Source organism: Colletotrichum jinshuiense, chromosome 2 (assembly GCF_051148585.1).
Source record: "Colletotrichum jinshuiense chromosome 2, complete sequence".
In the NCBI taxonomy this organism is placed as follows: domain Eukaryota; kingdom Fungi; phylum Ascomycota; class Sordariomycetes; order Glomerellales; family Glomerellaceae; genus Colletotrichum; species Colletotrichum jinshuiense.
Genome location: NC_139309.1, coordinates 5223077 through 5242853, shown reverse-complemented (window position 1 = coordinate 5242853; position 19777 = coordinate 5223077). Strand labels below are relative to the sequence as shown.

At 53.6% G+C, this 19777-nt stretch overlaps 3 protein-coding genes across 3 annotated transcripts; 2 read left to right on the top strand and 1 right to left on the bottom strand.

Moving 5' to 3' along the window:
* Positions 1-10474: 10474 nt before the first annotated feature.
* EsH8_II_001367 (uncharacterized protein) lies at positions 10475-11727 on the top strand (the record flags this gene model as incomplete). The annotated part of the gene is made up of 3 exons (XM_083264665.1): positions 10475-10824; positions 10907-11158; positions 11250-11727. 3 exons carry the CDS (start codon positions 10475-10477, stop codon positions 11725-11727), a joined length of 1080 nt encoding a protein of 359 aa, XP_083121987.1.
* A 2050-nt stretch (positions 11728-13777) lies between these two features.
* On the bottom strand, positions 13778-16753 carry EsH8_II_001366 (ARID/BRIGHT DNA-binding domain-containing protein; the record flags this gene model as incomplete). The annotated part of the gene is made up of 3 exons (XM_083264664.1): positions 13778-13831; positions 13887-15733; positions 15787-16753. 3 exons carry the CDS (start codon positions 16751-16753, stop codon positions 13778-13780), a joined length of 2868 nt encoding a protein of 955 aa, XP_083121986.1.
* A 944-nt stretch (positions 16754-17697) lies between these two features.
* Positions 17698-19755, top strand: EsH8_II_001365 (uncharacterized protein; the record flags this gene model as incomplete). The annotated part of the gene is made up of 3 exons (XM_083264663.1): positions 17698-17916; positions 17964-18074; positions 18133-19755. The coding sequence occupies 3 exons, from the start codon at positions 17698-17700 to the stop codon at positions 19753-19755; spliced, it is 1953 nt and encodes a 650-aa protein (XP_083121985.1).
* Positions 19756-19777: the final 22 nt, after the last annotated feature.

Sequence of the window (19777 nt, the reverse complement as noted above, 5' to 3'; positions counted from 1 at the left end):
GACGACAACAGACCTCCACAACGGGGCTGTCCCTTACCTGTGCATTGAGATACCCCAGGAAGTACTGTTTGCCTTGGCACATTCGGCTCGAGGATGCTTTCCATCTGTACTCAGCACGGCCTCGTTCAAACCCGTTGCCAAGATTCTATGGCTTTCGGTTTGTTCGAGGAACTCGGTGCGTGCGTGCCATGGCTAGCAGGCTTTCGGCCCCTTATCATAACTCTACTTGCTTTCAAGATACCACGTCGGAGGACACCTGAACCATTTTCGGCATGGACTCTCTGACCTTTTCTTTTTTTCTTCTTCTTTCTGACGACTTGCGCGCGCACACCACTCAGCATGTGTACTTGTTGGCGACCAAGCAAAGTCTCTTCCACTCACCTTCTTCGTTTTACGCATTACATAGAGGCGGCCACGATACTGGACTCGCCAATTCGCCTCAGTTCCGGGCTTTGGTTGTATATGGGCAACCTCTCTTCTCATTGGATCGAGACATCCTCATTGGACCAATTGTGTTTTCCAACGTTGGCGGCAAACGCCACCTTGGAGGTGGGTCGCCGAGAGAGGAGATGAGACGATGAGTCGCATGATTTGTTTGGCCAGCGGGAATGGGCGGCCAACTCAAATTTTGTCGGGGCAGACAGGCAAACCCCTTTTTAACCTGTCGTTTGGGATTTTCTATACTTTGTACGGAACATCCGAGAAAAAGGGATCGATTTTCAGATGAGACTTCGCTGGGCAGTTACGAGAGACCAAATTTCGGCTCTTTTGGTCCCTTATGTCTCATGCCCATACAAAGGGGCGTTCTTTACCGGTCATGTGCGAGACGTTTACCACCACAGCGGTGGGCTAACGGCTCTGATGTAGAGATTTGACTAGGTAGAGGAATGACCCTATTCGGGCCTAGCAAGGCCAAAGAAAGTTTAAAAAAAAAAATCCCCGTTTGTCTTGCCTTTGAAGGTGATGTGCATGGGCCCGGTATGTTCCAAGGCGTTGGTAGACAAGACTAGTCAGCTTGCGAACCTAGCGACAACAGACACGCGTGGGACCTTGCTCAATGTTTGCCGGTAGCCAGCCCCCTTTGTTTCATCGTCCAGGTCCCCTTTTGGAATTCCACATGGTGCTTCGATGAAGAATCCCGTTGGTTTGTTATCGCTGTGGTGTCGCCGTTGAATCTCATCACTCTGCAAGCCTGCAAAGCAGCGCCCCTTCTTGCGCTGGGCTGGATCCGGTGATTCCCCCATGGTCAAACACCTCGTCGTCCCCCGAAGCCCACGGAGGATCACCATCGATGATGTTCCTACGTTGGGCGAGTTTAAATTTTTTTTTTTTTGGCTTTTTTAAAATCTTTTCATCCCTGATCCTTTCCCCCCGCAACTTTGCCTGGAAGCGAGGAAACAGAGCGAGATTCTTCATCAACACGGCCTTGATACAATCAAACTCCTCGGCCGCCTGTTCACAAAACCATGACACCTCCCGCAGGCTTCATTAGCAGGTTTGGTCGTAGTAATGAGCCACACTGACACTCTGGCTCTCCAGCGCCGTATCCCAGGAGCTTGGACGATGCCATTCGTTTATCCAAACGGCTGGTCGAGGAGTAGTCTGGTGGTTAGTTATCAACATCGAAACATTTCGGTCTTGGTAATAAAATTCGCGAGCCTTTCATCCTACTAAACATGTCATTTTGCTTGCACTAATACATTACATCGCTTGAAGTCGGTGCAAGGGGCTGTCTACAGCCTGCCCTCCATCAAGCCTGGCCACAGGCAACAAAAAAAAGAGTTGGCCGAGACCACCGCTTCGTCTACCTGGGGTACCTCAATGGTGCCATGACAAAATACAGTACCAGGCCGAGTTGCCGGTGCAGCCTCAATTGAATCCGAATGAGCCGCTCAAGCCGCCGACGGGGTTGTGTCAAGGAACACAATGTCCGACCGCATCTGACGTTAGAAATTCTCTTCTGGGCGGTGACGTTGGCCATGCTCCTCGCATTCGCAGGTTCAGACACCGCCCCTCCGCCCTGCACGACTAGCAAAGGTCAAGCCACCTGCCAACCAACATTATCATGAATCAGGGTTGGCCGGGGAGCGAGGGTCGAGGTCACCGGACTCCTAGGTGACTCCATGCTTGATTTCTGGTGTTGGAGCCAAACAGCAGAGGTGGGGGAGGAAAAGAAAATTTTCGACGCCAGGTCAAAGAACAAGCATATGGCCAAAAACACAACTGGAAGAAATGACAAAAATCAACGAGATCCTTGGCGGAAAAGGGATCCGTCGCGGCGGGATGCCCCCACGACACCCACGATACCCACGCTCGGCCACGGGATCCCGGCGGGCAAAGAGTGGGGACGGGGAGCCTTGAGTTGTGCAGGCTTCGAGAAGCTCTCTTCCGTCGTGGGCTGTTTCGTCTCGTTTTGACGACAGCAGGGGAGGATGAGAGAAGGTACCGCCGGGGGTGGGGGCCGTTGGATGCGGATGAGAAGGACAGAAATCTTCACCGTATTTTATTCTGTGCTGCAGGGCACCTGCCTGCAAATGTCTGCCGACATCAATAGACATGCCCAATGGGGAGGGGGGTTCCCCCCTGCCAACTTTCGAACGGATTACTCTTCCTGCTGGGCGTGTAAGGTGCGGGAAGGAAGCAACTGAAGAAGAACCTGCTTCAGTGGCGAAATACCGCAGCATCATGGCGCTGATTATTGGAGAGCCGAATACTTTCGACCCGAAGTAGGCGACGCAGCTGTCGATGTAAGGCTTGAAAGTACAGTCCCGAGCTAGCAGGCGATATGCCTTGGCAGGCAATCAAGACAGAGCTGCCACAGACATTGGATCTAAGGTCTCGGAGATATTAGGATCCCATCATTCTCACCGACTATTCAATGGCCCGACAAACCAGTCTCATACCAGAATCGACCAAGTTGGTTATCCTGGAAGGCAAAGCTGTGACGCGGTGGCGGCCGGTGGTGGGCGGTGCCGCCCAGATACTTCTAGGTTTTGGGAGGTGGCCGATAGTCATTGCACCTGCATGGTTTGCTGGACGTGTGCTGGACGTGGGTACGATTCGCCAGTGGAGGAAGCTACAGCAGCACCGAAGTTCTACCAAGCCATCTAGAAGGACAGGGAGTGCCAGTTGGAGGTTTCGAGCTAGGGAAGCTGTCTCCAAATGATCTTCGACGTCGCTCGGTGCGGGCAACGGGACTCTCAGTGGGGGGTTGTGTGGTCCATCTGGGATGGAGGTGGACGGACAGCTGAGATGAGAGATGTGAGCACAGATGCCCGCTACATATTGCTGGCAGCGGCGGCCACTGAAGCTTCAGTCAGGGGTTGATTGTTGAACAAAAGGGTGGACGGTCTGAGTCCTGGAGACACGTTAAAGCAAGCAAGCTACGCAGTGGAGTATGTGAGAGCTGGCGTAGCGTGTTGATTGCCTGGCCAAGAGAGGGGGGTTGTTGAGGATGATCGACAGTGCCTGTGGGTGCACATTTGCCCCGTAAAGTCCGACGAGCCCGCCTGCCCGCCTGGGGTGACTGATGTGCAATTAGTCTGCTCCGCCAGCCAAGGCTTAGAAAGGCAAAACGGTGGGCAGTAAATGGACCGTTGTTTCCAGTGGTTCAACGGTAGGTTAGCCAACGGAGCGTTTGGACACCAGAGTGACCAAAATGACTTATCACTTGCTTATTTTTCCCCAAGGTCGATCGGAGTTTTATGCAGGAGAGGCATCATCTGACAATCTTGTGGGACCGAACTACATCGAGGATAGATGGGAGGGCTTCTGGTTGTCCCCTGCCCTTTATAACTGAGCCATTGACAGAAGGCACCCGTGAGCCTGTGGCTTGTTGGTCAAGGAAGTCGGCTGTCGACGTTTGTGGCCCGACCGGTTGTAGAGACCAAAAGGGAGGGGACGAATGTGCTTTCGAGACGACTTGATAAACGAGATTTGTGGGGAAGGGCGCGTGCACGCGCGCAGGGTCGCATTGCAGCAAATGAAATCCGGAAACTGGAAGCTGGAAGCTCTAGTCGAGGGGGGAAGGAGACGATACCCTGCTGCAGCACTGCTTCCCGGTGAGAGCATCCATGTCATACCTCGAGCCCACCGGTTGACACGTTCTTGTGTGTGTGGCTGCCCCTGAGCTGTCAGCAATGGGTGCCGAGCCTGGTTCCTCATTGTCATTGTCATGTAGCGGACAGAGCGCGTGGAGAGCCTGTGAGAGGGCAGGAGCGGATAGCGGATGAGTTCCGCTGCTGTGCGTGTGCCTTTGCTCAATGAGATGTACTTGGCGGCGTTCCATAACCGGCATGGTATGTTTCATTGCGTTCCCTCGATCTCATCGGCGCCGTAAGTAGTGTAAGAGCCGCTGGCTGCCACCGCCGATGAATAGCAGTCTAGAATATGGCGGGCAAAAAGGCATGGCAAGGAGTGGTGGTTTGCAGATTGAAAAAGGCACGGGGGTTTGGTTTCTTTTGCGTATCTACATGCGGCATTGGGAAAGGCCAAAGATGGTCTTGAGCAACCCGGTCAGAAACACCGCGAATGTCACTTCTAGTTTCTTGCGTGGAACACGTACGAGGGCGAAGGGGAGACGAACCCTGATGGTCTGAACGAACGAGTAGATGGAGGGGAAAAAACGGAAGGGGGGGGGGGGGGGGGGGGGGGGGGGACCCAACTGACTAGGTAGGCTGGTAGGGTAGTACAGCAGCTCGTGGGAATGTGTGCAAAGTGGAAGGGGAATAAAAGAAAAGAGAAAGAAAAAGAAAAACAGAAAACGCCTCGGTCTGTGCTTGTGGTGCTGTGCTGCAACCCCATGTTCGGGCAGGCATTAAGGTTTCGGTCTTGGCGCATGTCTAAATTGTCCATTTCCATTTTAAGGCACCTGGAGGTTCCGAGGCAGGTAGGTCCCTTGGCTTGGCTTGGGCCTGCATCGTGGGAAGTGGCCAGCGGATCGTGGGAGCTCCAGTCCGGATTCAAGGAGCTTGGGGAAGGACCGCCGCTACTTGGGACGGCCGGGGTAGCAGTGCAAAGGCCCCATCCCGATTTGACGACATGCTCATCGCCTCCGTTGAAGACAAGCAAGTCGAGGGGCAGGTGAAGCACGAAACGATACGATGAGAACTCTCCGTGGGCAGGAATGAACAATGTTTAGTAGATGCACCCTCGAATGCCACTGCCAGACGCTTATCTGCCTAGTGTTGTGTGGAGGGTGACCAGAGAAGGGAAGGGTTAACCTTTGGCGTCGGGAGGAAATGATCAAAGGTTGCGTTACGTGGCACTGTGGCCATCCCCCATAGCCGTCGGCTCTTGCTCAACCAATCTCTCGCATCAAAGCAATGCAACTCCCGCTTCTCCTTGCCTCTTAATTTGCATCGGGGGAAGGGGGGAAAAGCAACGACACAAACTGAGGCAAGTCGTTGCGCTCCAGACAGGCTGCGTCCAATGCAAGTGAGGCTCTTCAGGGATGTCTGGGCCAAGTCACCCCCAACTGAACTCCTTGAAAAATCTCTTCCCGTCATCTGACCAATTTCAATAAGACACCCATGGCCTCTCTGTCCCGTCACCGTCATAACATGCCAACGGCAGACCTTAGCTCCTGCCCCCAAGGGCCCTCTGTAATCTGCGCGGATAGGAAGACATATCGCCCGATGAGCTTCTCGGTGAGGCGCAGCTAGCTCCTTTCCCACCTCCCAGGCTCCCCCCCGACAGCTCCACGACGGCCAGGGCGGGGAGCTTCTCCTTTCTCCACGCTCAGTTATTACACTAGTCTCCTCCATGCTCCAGACGGTCCCTCCAGCCGGGACGGGAACGGGAGCCGCGGCGCTCGGTCGAAAAAATGCCAGAGCTGGCCATGACGAGCTAACAACGAGCTTGGAGCAAACCAAACACACGTCTTGCCAAGCACCATGCAAGTAACTCAACATTATCCTAAACACCTGTCTGTACTCGCTTCCACATATACAGGAGTACGGAATTTCCACCCACGGCATCCGTACTCTTCGGCGCGGCCGAGAGGAAACACCATGAACAGGTGGCAAAGCTGGCTCTGGGACGAGGCGGGGCATTGGGCTTGAATCCGCTCACAACGGCGGTAGTAGACTCCCAGCCCAGCACCTTTTGACAACTGTCTTGGCCTGCCGAGGGAGAGAGAAGCAAGACAAATAAATAAATAAAACGCCCCCACACTCGCTCAAGTCTGCATAATGGTACCTCATCCGAGACCGGGGTTTGAGGACCTTCTGCTGTCAACCCTTGCTACCGGCGCATGTCGACAACGCCATAGCAGGTCGTCTGTCAGGCCTTGCAGGAGGAATGGGATGGATACCCATACCAAATTTAGACCAGCAACCAGCACCTACCCGACCGGCCAAAGATGGCCAACCTAGCGGTTTTCAATAGAGGCGGGATGCTATCCGGTGCACAGACAAACTTGTCAACGTCCATACCTCGTACACTCTAGACCGCCCTGGTCAGCCAGCCGGGGGATGAACGGGACGTAGTGGTGGTAGAAAGATGCTGCTCGGGAGGCCAGGTAGCTCAGGAGAGCAGAGCTACCCCTGCTTATGCCTCTACGAGAACAAGGGGGCAGAGTAGCACTGCCGGCCGGACACTTGTCCGTTCCACGTTTTCTCGTCCCTGGATTGAAATGTATCGTTTGGGACATGGTGTAGATTTGGTGCAGGGTGCGTGAGGCACTGAGACGTGAGATGGTTGTAACGGTAGCCACGTGCTTCCATATTTGCCCAGCGCGTGTTGTGGAAGGGTCGTTGAGCTGAAGCTTCTCGAGGTCTAGGCAACTCTGTCTTCACCCGGCGCAAACTTTTACCAAAATTCCAACCGTCAAGTCCGACTTTATATTCAAAGCTCAGACAGAATCCCGAGGGCACAGCTAACGGCAGACTTACGCGCACCATTCGGGCCTAGACCTTTTTGCTCCAGTCCTCCCCCGCGCATTCGCCTGCACATGCCGGTGCGTTGTACTCCAGGTTACTATTCTCGTCGACAGAAAAACGCAGGTTGACACGGGGTCACTTGTCTCACTCCACACCTTCACCTTCACTAATGCCACTGATTATGTGCTGGCAACGGGTTCATAAGCCACCCCGAGCTCCAACTTGGAGGTGAGCGGCTCTTGGACGTGTATCTTGGCCAAGACATTCAGTTTCATTGCTTTCGGGGGGTACAAACGGAGGGAATACTGAACAATAACCCCTGGCATCAGGAAGGTGTCCGGCGGCCGTCAACAACAAAATTACGCACGCCTCATCCATATGCCGTGTAGAGTTTAATCAACGAATCAATTTCACTGGGCCGGTATCCGTCGTCCGTCCGTTCCTTTCCAAGGATGCGAACATGGGATTCAGAGACAATCTCATTAAACCCGCGAAACCTTCCCCAGAAGCGGGATCGGGAAAATCTGCTCTGATCTGACACCTTTGGAAGCCTGCATTGCATCCCAGACAGACAGGCCGGCAGATAGGCACCTTCAACTACAGACCGGTTCGTGCAGCACGGTCACACGCCGTGGTCATCCTCAATGGACCAGCGAACCGAGCACATGATCAATTCGGTTCTTGCGCATAAAGAGAGCTTCTAGTATAGAGACAATAACCCGGCTTCAAGTACAGATCTCGCTGTCTTAGTCACATTACAAGTTTCGAAAATAACCAGCTCCTGTTCAGAACAAGTAGGAAGGTAGCGAGACCCGTAGTCTTTAGGCCCAAACTGACAAGTCGACCATCCACTACAGTAGAAGCTCTGAGTTATTCCAAACACATAGTAACTAGCTTTCGCATCCGTCAAATTAGGGCGGCAGATCTCAGCCCTGGAGAAGCTTTTATAGCGACTCGAAATCCTCGGGCCACATCACCTACATCATAGCGTCCAAATACCTGCGCTAGCTGGCCAGAGCTTTGCTTTGCTTGGAACTTGGTAACCGCCCTGGAAGAGGGAAAAAAAATCGGATCGACAAGCCGCTATTTGCCACTCAGCCGTTTATTATCGCCTCCAATCCGCTGCCGTTGTTGCCGTCTTCCAACCGTTCTCAGAAGACAATCTAGAGATGAAGGTAAATGGGAAAATTATGTCCACTAACTGACGCAAGCTTGTGCTGGACCACTCCAAGACCCATAACAAATAGGGGTCCGTTTTGTTAGTGGGTAAAAAGTGGCGGTCGTAGGCGGCTGTTCTGCCAGACGGGGGCCGCCATAGTTATGACGCAAAAGAAACCTTTGATTGACAAGTCATTGCTAGAACAGCGACGTAAGGATAACCAAAGAGTCGGAAAGCAACAAGCTAGAGTTTGATAAACAATGTCCCACCCGGCTGTTACTTGCATCACCTTGAGTTGGTTGCTTTAACCCAGGTTTGCTCTCAGAGACAAGACAAGGCCCCAACCTTTGAACATAGTTTCCTCAAAACCAAAACTAAGCACAGAAGAAATAGGGGACAGTCCGGCTGGGACTCGTCGTTGCATACCGGACGTATCATGGCTGATTCAAGATGGGATTCATTCTAAAAGGAAAGTCTAGAAGAAGAACGGGAGCATCTGGCACGGCATTCGCCACGGTCAATCCAGTCGGAGAGTTCCTGGCAGCAAGCAAGACCCCGGCATCCTCACTGCAGCATCTCGTTGTCCCCCTCCTCCGCCGCCCCTCCTCCAGCATATCCACCGCCCACACTTATGACGCCCCCAGACACAGTTCCCGTCCACAGGCTAGGTAGGGCATCCGCTTCCGCCGATGATGTCGGCCGCCTGTTGTTATCTGCATTTAGCCTGGCAATTCGCATCAGCTCAAGGTCTTTATCCCCTTTTCGGGTTATTTATCTATTCATCGAACTTTGGCCCTGGCTGCAGATATCACAACGGCGACAGTGGTATTCTTCGTCCCATCTCGGTCTTTTGCTCTGGCAAGGTGCAGCCGGATATGCTGTCACCGTGGGCCGTATTTCATGCAACAGTCTGTCAGAGACCAGGGACCACCCGTCCGCGGGCACGGCAATCACAGGGACTTTGTTCGCTCTTTTAAGCCATCCATCTGTTGAGGATTGACGTATCCGTACCTTAATAAACGCTAGATAGCAGTCCTTATTTACGGTAAGATGGACTTACATGGGCTCTGCATTAGCGTCACAGCAGCAAGGCTTTTGACGGACAGGACGGAGTAGCCGCCACCCACTTCACCTGCAAGCTATCCTGCACTCCACTTCGCTAGCGCTGCCCATCCGAGTTCCATCAGAGTTCCTACGTACATGGGAGCTGTTGGAGTCCCGGACCCGTGCAATACACACACCACCACACATCACCTTACACCGGCACCCTCGCCCTCGCCCTCGCCCTCGCCCAGATTTGCCAGAATGCCAGATTGGAGATTCCGCCGCCAGAGACGTGTCCAGGGGGTTTGATGTCCTGACTCCTGCTACGTGCCTGCAAGCTGGCTTAACCTGGCCCGGATGGGGACACATTGAGTCGTACTGCCCTGTCACTTCCTCATCCTGACACTGCCTTCAGAGCTTCCCAGGCTTCCCAACTTGCCTTCGTGTTCAGATTTGTCCCGCCGAGCTGAGTGCCACACCGTGCCTATGGCTGCCCGCGGTGTGTGTCTTTGTGTGTGTTCTGTGCATGCTGTTGCCCCCAATCCCAAGCAAGAGAACCCCCCCCTTTACCCCTGTACGCAGCAGCAACAGCCGCAGCAGAGTGGGAATCAGGGCGTGTCCAGATCGCCAATTGCCCATCTAGTCTCATCCCACCACCCATCGCCATCCCGACCGGCCGAAACAATCCCATCACCCATTCACCGTCCGCACACCCACATGAGCTCCAACAGCAGGGGAATTTCTTGGGTGAATGTTTTTTTAAAATGGGTCCTGGAGCACTAGAGCTGTTCCGCAATCGCCGCACGCCACGCCCGGAACACCTCCACGCCCATTACTTGCAACACTAGGAAGGTACAGCGGTACCAATACGGATAACTTCCCTCTCTCTCTCTCTCTCCTAGTTTAGCGTGGCGTTAAGGTAAGGCAGGCACGAGGGACCAGATCATACCATACCTTGTCCTTACCTTCCTCACGTCACTCGTACCTGGGTCCTTCCTGCCTCCGGGAAACTGTACCTGCTCTACCTAGGTAGCTACCTACCTACCGTACGTTCCCAAGCTTGCCTCACCTCACCGTCTCGACCGCCGGTCCCTTTCCTGAAGTTCCTTCCCTACCCTTAGCTTACACGGGCCACGCCTTCCCTCCCCCTTCGGACCTATATCAACTTGGACACGCACCTTCTTCCTCCTGCTTGTCCAACTTTCTCCCACATTCCATTTCTGTTTCCCCCCTTCAAGCCTGACCTCTGCGCATACTTCCCATCTTCGCGCCTGCATCAACGGTCAACGACTTCTTACCTCTGCCGTATTCTTCCCTCATCTACACTTCCCTTCACTACGGAATTTCCCCCCCAAACTCACATCCCTTCCTCCCATCAACCACAGCAAAAATGGCTGCCGCTCGATCTGCCTTCCGTCTCACCTCCCGCTTCGCTCCTCGCGTTGCCATCCGCAGCCAGGCTGCTCGCCCTTTCTCGATCTCTGCCCGCGCCTTCAAGAGCGACGTTGTCAGCGAGAAGGAGATTCCCGTCTCTGTCTATGCTCCTGACGCCAAGGGCACTGGACAGTCGGACCACTTCTCCATCCCCGTCCGCGAGCACGACTCTCGCCCTCCCACCGAGTCCCCCATTCCTGGCCCCGAGAACGATGACATCGTCCCCCTCACCCGCAAGACCTTCGACTCGATGCCTCCCATGATGCAGAAGCTGTCTGTCATGGGCAAGACCATTGTCGTCACTGGGTAAGTTCTTTCCCCCAATTGACTGCCTTCTTCCCCGCGCAATGGGGTGTAAAGGCCGGTTTGGCTGACTTTCAATTTACAGTGGTGCTCGTGGTCTGGGCAACTACATGGCTCGTGCCTGCGCTGAGGCCGGTGCCAAGGCCCTGGTCATCTTCGATGCCAACCAGGAATTGGGCGACGAGGCTGCTTCTGAGCTGCATCAGAAGACTGGCCTGCCCGTCACCTTCTTTAAGGTGGATGTCCGTGACGGTGCTGCCATCAATGCTGCAGTCGACTCCGTGGTCGAGCTCTATGGTGCTCCTGATGTCCTTGTCAACTCCGCCGGTATCGCCGAGTACGTCATTCCCCATGCTGTGATGTGCACAAAATGCACAGCACTTCCCCCATTCGCTTAGCGGGACCCACTAACATACGTCTTTGCACAGCTCCAACATCAAGGCCGAGACCTACGACCCCGCCATGTTCCGTCGCCTCATTGACATCAACCTGACTGGTTCCTTCCTCATGTCCCAGGCCGTTGGCCGCGCCATGATGAAGGCTGGCAAGCCCGGCTCCATCATCCTGGTCGCCTCCATGTCTGGCAGCATTGTCAACTACCCCCAGGAGCAGTCCTGCTACAACGCCTCCAAGGCCGGTGTCATCCAGTTCGGCAAGTCCCTTGCCGCTGAGTGGGCCAAGTACAACATCCGCGTGAACTGCATCTCCCCCGGTTACATGGACACTGCTCTCAACCGTGTCCCCGCTCTCGACGCTCAGAAGAAGATCTGGAAGTCGCTTACTCCTCAGGACCGTCTTGGCAACGTCGATGACCTCAACGGTCTCTGCGTCTTCCTGGCCAGCGATGCTTCCAGCTTCATGACCGGCTCCAACGTCATCATTGACGGCGGCTACACTTGCTACTAAGCTTGCTCATGAGCTCCCCTTCCTATGAACCTCCAATTGGCTTTTCCCGAGGGGGCAATTGCAAGAGCTTGGCGAGTTATGAGCCTGCATTCTACATCAGTGTCGTCTTGGGCATCTTCTCGCCAACTTTGACCGGCGTCATGCAGCTACGATAAGGAGCATCGCAGATCCACATTCCCGGTATGTTTGTCTTGGGCAGACGTGGTACCCGTGGACTCAGCAACATCGCTCCGACATGGTCGCACACCAGTGCGACTTCGTGCCGATTTCCTTTTGTCAATCGATTTCTCTCTTTGGCCGACTCGACAAATTCCGGGACTATACCCCCCAGTATCCAAGGGTCGTACAGCGCCTAATCACTTTCGGCTTTCACTATCACTGTGTGTGTTCTCGAGCAAGCAAGGTAGTTTCAGGAGTCCGCAAAAGAAAGGGGGGCATTTTCTCCCGGCTTTCTTTTCATTTCATTACAAGGGCTTCTGAACGAACCAAGAAACCCTGAGCTTGTTTGTCTTTGGGACATGATCAACAATAAGAGGATAGAGGAAGACGTGGCTTGGACTCTGGGATTTCCGGTAGACAGGACAGAACAGACAAGAATCGCAGGATAGAATCCAAAAGACACGTCTTTTGTGTCACATATTCATAAACCTAGCACCGCCCCTTTGCAACGTGAAAAAGAAACAAGTATGCCTCTCAAGTGACCACTCTGTACGCCACTGATGAACAAGTGAGGCGGGCATTACCTTTGATGCCACTCCGGGGGCTGGTTTTGTGGCAGTGTCACGATATGACATGACTGACGATCGCATCTCAAACCTCGGCGAGCGCGCGGGGTCAAGGTACCCTGCCCCTCGGCCCGGGCCTTGCCCCTCCCTCCTGTGAACAACGCCACCCACCACACCGAGAGAGAAGCACAGGGCTGACTATCTATCGTATGTCGCACGATGTCCCCTCTCCCCCCCCCCCCCCCCCCCTCAATAAAAAAAAGGACGAAGCTAGTGTAGAGGCCCCCAAAAAGAAACGCCCGAGCCTGCGCCTGTCTTGGCCCCCCGCGGCGTGCTTTCACGATAGATACCTTCATTCAAGGCAACACCTCCTCCCCTCGGGACACACACATACATGCGCACAGGAACCCCCCCTTCCCCCTAGGAGAGGGTGGGGGCAGCCGCTTCATTGGTTGATGGCTGGCAAGATTGGGGGGACCGGAGGGCGGGGGATGTGCGATAGCCACGTCAAGCGATAGACTAGCAAAACGGCTTGTCAAGGCTTCATTTTACATGGACGGGGGAGTTTGGTTCCCAGGAGGCGTGCGTCTGTGTAAACATCAACAGTAGAAGCAGGGTCCATGCCTATTACGTGCATGGTAGCACAAGTCAAGCCTGGGATTCACGCAGGCCTCTTGTGCATCTTATTGTTGGGCATTCGGTTCTATTTTACACTACGGCAAGATTTGGCGACGGAATCCATTCGTCGGACGCGTCATTCTGCCCATTGATCCATGATTGATGATGCACACTGTCCCATGCCCTCTTCCCCCCTTTCCCTTTCCCGCATGCCTCGCCCTTGCTCCAAGGCAGGTCGAGCCGGTTTCGGATACGGAAACACGACAACTGTCCAGCCTGCGGGCATTTCGAAATTGAGATCAGGGTCTGGCATCCATCCGTTCATCCATCCGGTAGAAAAAGGAAAAGAAAAAGAAAAAAAAGGATAAAGAAAAAAAGTCGTCATCCTGCTTGCTAATCCCACATTCGCAAAAACTTTGTGGCCGTCCTCTTCAACGCCTGGGTATTTGCCAGCCCAAAAAGCAAAATGTTTTCTCTCTCGTTCCACCGCCCCTCCCAATGAGATCTGTTATCTGCCTCTCGTTCCGATCCGGGAACATGTGGCAAGCAGACACCATTACGTTCTCTCATACAATTGGTCTCCAAGCTTTCTTGTGCTGCCCAAGATAACCCTCGCGATGCCACTCTGACTAAAGCTTCAAGGTGGGATCTAGGGGTGCGTTGTGAGCACCCCAGGCGGGCTGGCTGCTCGAGTCGAGGGACTAGTACTAGAGGTCCCTCTCGGACTCGGCAAGATGGATGAGGGATACAACATGAGGCGCCTAAACAGTTATGTTAGAGAAAAGAGAACCAACTCATGGAATTAACAAAACATACCAAAGCCCTGTTTTCACTCATGATCTCGTAGAGCCGGGGAAGCATGGTTCGGAACAAACGCTCATTCCAGCCTCCAGCTTCGCCGCCAAGCTCATGAAGCTTGAGGAGGTCCTCTTGTGCAGGTGTCTTGACCACGTTGCGGGCAATGTTGCGAAGGATCAGCACCGCACTGAGGGGAATGCCGGCAGCTTGGGGAGGGGCTGCAGGGTTCTGCTCATCAAGGGTCGTCGCCGTTTCCTCGTACTGGAACACTAAAGTGTCACTAGGCTGAGGTCCCGCCTGCGCCTTCTTCTCATTGATCGCGATGCCATTGAAAATCTGGCAGCAATGAGTCTGAAGATGGTGGCCCATCTCGGCAAGCCTCATCTGGGTGGGCTTCGGATACTTCCTGCAGTCGGCCCATTGGCATCGGATCTCCTCCTCCTTGTTGTCGAAGCCGCCGTTTTCGTTGCGAGTCCACTTCAGGTGAGCAGAGACAACATGATTCCACATGGTTTCCTTCGATCCGAAGAAATGGCCACACTTCTCGTTCGGTCGGCCGGATGCTGAGTCCCAGAGGCAACGAAGGAAGACCTGGCCGTCAATGCCTACAGGGCGAGCTCTGCACCGAATACCGTGAATGATGAACTTCTGCTGGACTTCTCCGGGATTGCCGGAGCCATGCCAGACCTCAGCCTTAGAGCCCTTGTAGACCGAGCAACTGTTTCTGATAAAATCAGCTGGGGTAATGAGAGGTTGTCCAATGGCCTGGAGGGCGGCTTTGAAGGCAGTCTGATATGCCTGCCAAGCTGCAATCTGGGTGACGAAGGAATCCTTATCCTCTTCGAAGAAACACTTGACCCATTGGTTGCATCGCTCAGGCTCCTCTAGCTTCAGCAGATCCTGCAACAGATCTTCGGGCATAGCAGCAGGCTCGTCGGCCTGAAGCGGCTTGACTGTGGGTTTCAAAGGCACCTCGTGCTGGTAACGCTTGGCGTTATGGGAGAGAAGGCGGACAAGATGCTGGACCAAATGCTCGCAATTGAGACACTTGACGAGGTTGTCAACGTTGTTTACCACTGCGGTGTACTGGTAAAGGAAGTCGAGACAGGCGTCCATGAGCTCGTCATCGTTCAGGAGCATCAACTCGCTAATCCTGGTCAAGACGGCCGTAGGAACCTTATCCAGCTTATTGGTGGCCTCGTGGTTCATGGAAATACGTCCGAGAGCGCGAAGAGCTGTGAGAATGACGCCGCGATCGTCGGAGTCGCGCAGCTGCCACATGAGAACCTTGTACAAGGGGTCTCGCGAGTCGATCTCCATATAGGGGGTCAAAGACTCAGCGATGTCAAGCATTGCGTGCTTCAACTCCACCACCCACTCGTGCTTAGGAAGGCTCAAGACAATGCAGGCGAGATCCTTGATCGGAAGGAACTCGGCCAGGTGCGAAGCATTCTCTCGGAGCAGAGACATATTTCTCAGCGTCAGCGCAGCCTCGTTGATGAGTACCAACTGGTTAGCAAACTCGGCAGGCATAATCAGCTCGTTAAGGTCCTTCGGCTCGAGATTGTCGATGCGCTCCAGAATGTCATCAGTCCCCTCGTTGCCATCGAGAGTGTCGGCGTTGTCGGCGGCCACGGAAGAGACCCAAGATATCTTCCACTTGACATCGTAGAAGAGGCTGCCGATTTCCAGCACCTTCTCGACCAGGCCCTCGCTGAGTCCGGGGAAACCCTCAAACTTGAACTTATCATGACGTTCGAAGGATATCTTGACCAGGTGATAGAGTGCGAATTGCTGCTCTTCGAAGATGCCAGAGCGCAAGGCCATCAGACAGCGGATGTAAATGTTCGGTCCCTCGAATCCAACTGGGAACATGTCAGTAATGGCACACGTATTATCACTAAGGGTTGTGATTTACCTCCGGGATGGGGTCCGGTGCGGCGAGGGGGCTCCAGCAGGGAGCGTGCCACCTGTCGGCGTCTCGCAAACTCGGTCGGGTTGTTGCCGGGGGTTTCGACAGGGCGCATGGGAAGGACCTGCTGTTGTTGTTGAGGCTGCAGCGATCGCGGAAGATACATTTCAACCGATGTTGACGTGTTCTCGGAGTCTGTCGGATTGAAACTGCCGCTGGGTCCTCGAGGAGGGGCTCTGGGCTGATGAGGGAGCGGGATCGGAGTGTGTTGAACCTGCTGGGGAGTCGAATGATGGCCACCGACCTGGTTGATGGAAGTAGGCGTGCCGGCGTGGCTCGGCTGTTGACCAGAAGCGTGACGTGTAGGCCTAGAGGGGCCAGTGTCTGGCTGGAAGATGACTCTCTGAGGCGGAGCTTCGCGCAGGCCTCGTGAGGCTCGAACACTGGACGTGGGGGGAGCATCGGGGGTCGGGCGCTCTCGAGTAGGAGTGCCGTCATCGCCAGAAGCTGCCGCAGAGTCACCAACCGCGCCGCTGTCGCGCTTGGCGCCCCGGAAGTTCTCCCGAGTGCGATTCAAAAGGCCGCCGCCTTTGGCCGAAACATCCTCCAAGATGTCCTTTGGCGGGGGTTCCTTGCCGTGGACGAACTTGATTTCGTACGCAGCAAGGTTCTTATAGTACTTTTCCTTCAGAGAGAAGGCAGTCGAGGCTACATTGGAAGAATGGATGCCGAGCTGCTCTGCCATCCGGCGCCATGCCAGCTTCTCATCGGACACCTTGTCGTAACCGCCGTTTGCGACAATATGGTTGAATGTCTTGTAGAGGTCAAGATATACCGGTCCGACCTTGGGCTCTGTCTCGAGAGTCGTGCCCCGCTCTAGGTGGTAGGCCCTCAACTTGTTCATGAACTCCTCGTACTCTTGGGTTCGGCCGATCGTGTGAAGCTCGACCTCAGCTTCCTTTTGAGGCGCCATGTCGGATTGATCGTGTGCAAACTGCGGTGCCCTTTGTTAGCATACGCGCGGTTTTATTAGTCTGCGCAAAAAAAATATGCATACTTACCACCTGCAAGGAAGCTTGGGGTGACTTGTTAAAGGCCGTGGCCTGGTAGTGAGGCTCCAGGATGGGCCGCGTGGTGTGTCGAGGAGGTAGAAAGGGCGCAAGAAAGGTCGCAAGAAAGGTTGCGCGGTGTTCTGAAATATTGGTTTCTTCTATCAAATTATGCGCTCGGTATTGATGGTGATGGTTTACAAAGTGGCAGCACCCAATTGACGGAGGGTTGAGTGTGCTGTCGCGCAGGTTCAGGGCCCTTTGCGATCGGTAGGTGATGCGCCGGAGACAACCAACCAACCGTGTTTTGCGTAACACGCGACGTTGAAAATTCCCCTGGTCCTCCGATGCTTATCTTCACGTGATCCGTGCCGTATCAGTTGGTATCTGAGCTAACAAATAGATATCGCACTTGTCCGAATTCGGAACGACTCCACATGAGCTGCACCTTCCCCCACAAGATGAGCAAGGATGGAGAAGGACCAACCCCTGCTGCTTGTCCCTGTTCCTTACTTTCCTATGAACCCTCCACCAGCTCAAGGTCTGCATCTTCTTCATAACCCGCTCAGGTTTTCCCCAGATTTGATTTTCTCTAATCCCGTTTCACTTCAATTATCCGCCTTCTTTATTCTAATCTTCTAGAGAAACACTGATGTTAATGTCAATCGGATCACTGACCACAAATGCTATACGCTCACTTACTTACTTCTGTCACTTACTCCAGTTCAAGAATGCTCCTTTCAACGACCATTGCGCACACTGCCTGATATCACAAGGCTGCTCATGCACCTAACTGTACAGTGACTCCGTGCCAGATATTCCATCTATTGCTTGAATTTCTAGGTCCGAGGTTTCAAGAGACTCAACCATGGCGCCCAGGCTACAGAATTGGTCTTTCACACTAATATTTGTCACTGTTCGCCAGAGACCTTCTCGCGAATACAGCTGGGACACTATATCAAATGTTGAAAATGGTGTACTTACCATAAAACAGGAGAAGCTGCTTGCAAGCAGCATTGGCGCAGCTGGCAATACGTCCGGACAGCCAAACCATGTTCTCGTCATTCCTATGAAAAGAGGTCAAGCAGTAAGTCAAGCCAACTTGCTAGATATATGGCCTTTCTCACAAAGCAGCTCAAACTGGGCCTTGGCAGCCGAGATGGAAACATAAGCCCAGAATATGATTACACCTTTTGTTGCATACAGGAAACCACAACTGTCGTCGTCAGAGTGAACCTACCCCATGTACGTTGGAGTTATGTGCTTACTACCTTGGTGTGAAACCCCGACTTACCAATTACAGATGACAAAGGAGGTCCATTTTCAGTTCAGAAGCAGATCCGACTTGGATCAAGTCCTTCGACTCTTCCAGGATCTCGGCTTTCATGTGGATCTAGTACGGCCATCTCAGCGCCAGCCCGCACACCGGCAACAGCCTCGTTCATCCTCGGTGTTCAACAGATTACAGACACCATCTACAATCCAACCCTTTTCTTCCGGAAGCAACCGGGCCTCTCTTGGGCAGCAATATCAAGAGAGGGCAGTTGTACCTCTGGAGACCCGATTATTCCCCGCGGAAAGGGATGCATCGTCGCGAGCTCGCAGCGTACATGAGATTGACTCCCGACATCCAGCCCCTATCAGTCAACGTGTTGGGGCTGTTCGTCATCCTTCCCACGGATTGAATACATCCCGTACCTTTGATAGATCTCACACGGTATTCTCAGATCTAACAGACGCTGCATCCTCATTTGTGCCACCCCGGGGCCAGCAGAATACGCCAGTGTTCCCTTCACCCCACACCACATCTCATAGACCTTCACAGATGCAGCTCCCTCCTCAGACTCAACAGCTCTCCGATAGAGATATCAGCCCATCCACTGATGTAAACTCTTATTTTGAAGCTGGTCAATCGACGCTATTGCTGAACTCTAATGACGGGTTTCGAGACATGCTCCCTCCCCGCCGCAAGCTGCCATTCCCCCCGGGAAAGCAGGCAGATACAGGTGTGACGGAGCAAAATTATGAGCTGCATGGAATCGCTAAACCAGAACGGGTCCTTAAGGGACCTAACCAGAGAGACGAAGTGCCACAACAAGCGGCATCACAGGCAAATACCTTGGGAATCAATGAACTGCCAGAGCAGGCTGAGAACCCACATAAAAAAAGACTGATTCTCAAAAGAAAGAACAAAAACACAGCTGATGACTTGGCAACCAAGAAGCAAAAGCCTGTTCCATCAACGAAGCCTATATCCGCATCGCCAATTCCCCTGCCAACAGTTCCTTCTGCGCCCTTTCAACGGAAGTCTCTATCTTCTCAACGTCCATCTATGGTTGGTAAACCCGGGCCTGCATCTTTAGGCCAATCTCTCGACATGCATAGCAACGACCAATTACCAGAAAGGCCAGACGCTGCCTCCACGACCAAGGCGACAACCCCGTTCAAGATCACTACCGAGGCAAAGTCTCAAGATGTCGATGCCTCAGATTTGCCTGCCGCATGCGCAAGCTCAACTTCATCAGAGGATGAAGATGACCTAGACTCTGTGCCTTCTGCTTCAAAATCTATGCAAAATACAGCAACACTCGGCAGTGTCGCCGCTCCTACCCAGTCGACATCCATGATGGCGGTCCACGACACGCAAATCCTGCAGGGCTCCTCTTCTTCTTCGGTAAAGGCCGAGGATCTCTTCGTAGCAAAGTTTAAGCTAGTGTGGCGTATCAGAGAACTTCAACAGGCATCTTTCCGGCAACTACTTGACAATGCGGAATCAGAGCAGCACACCAATGAGACCAACATTTTCGTGGAGTTGGAGCAAAATATTATTGATTTATGTCAGGTTGCTCTTGACCGTTACGGCCCAGGCGTGGGCGATATACCTTATGGGGAGCTCTTGGAAGCAATTATGGTCCCGCAATATTGAGGCTAATTCATTGAGATGCAAG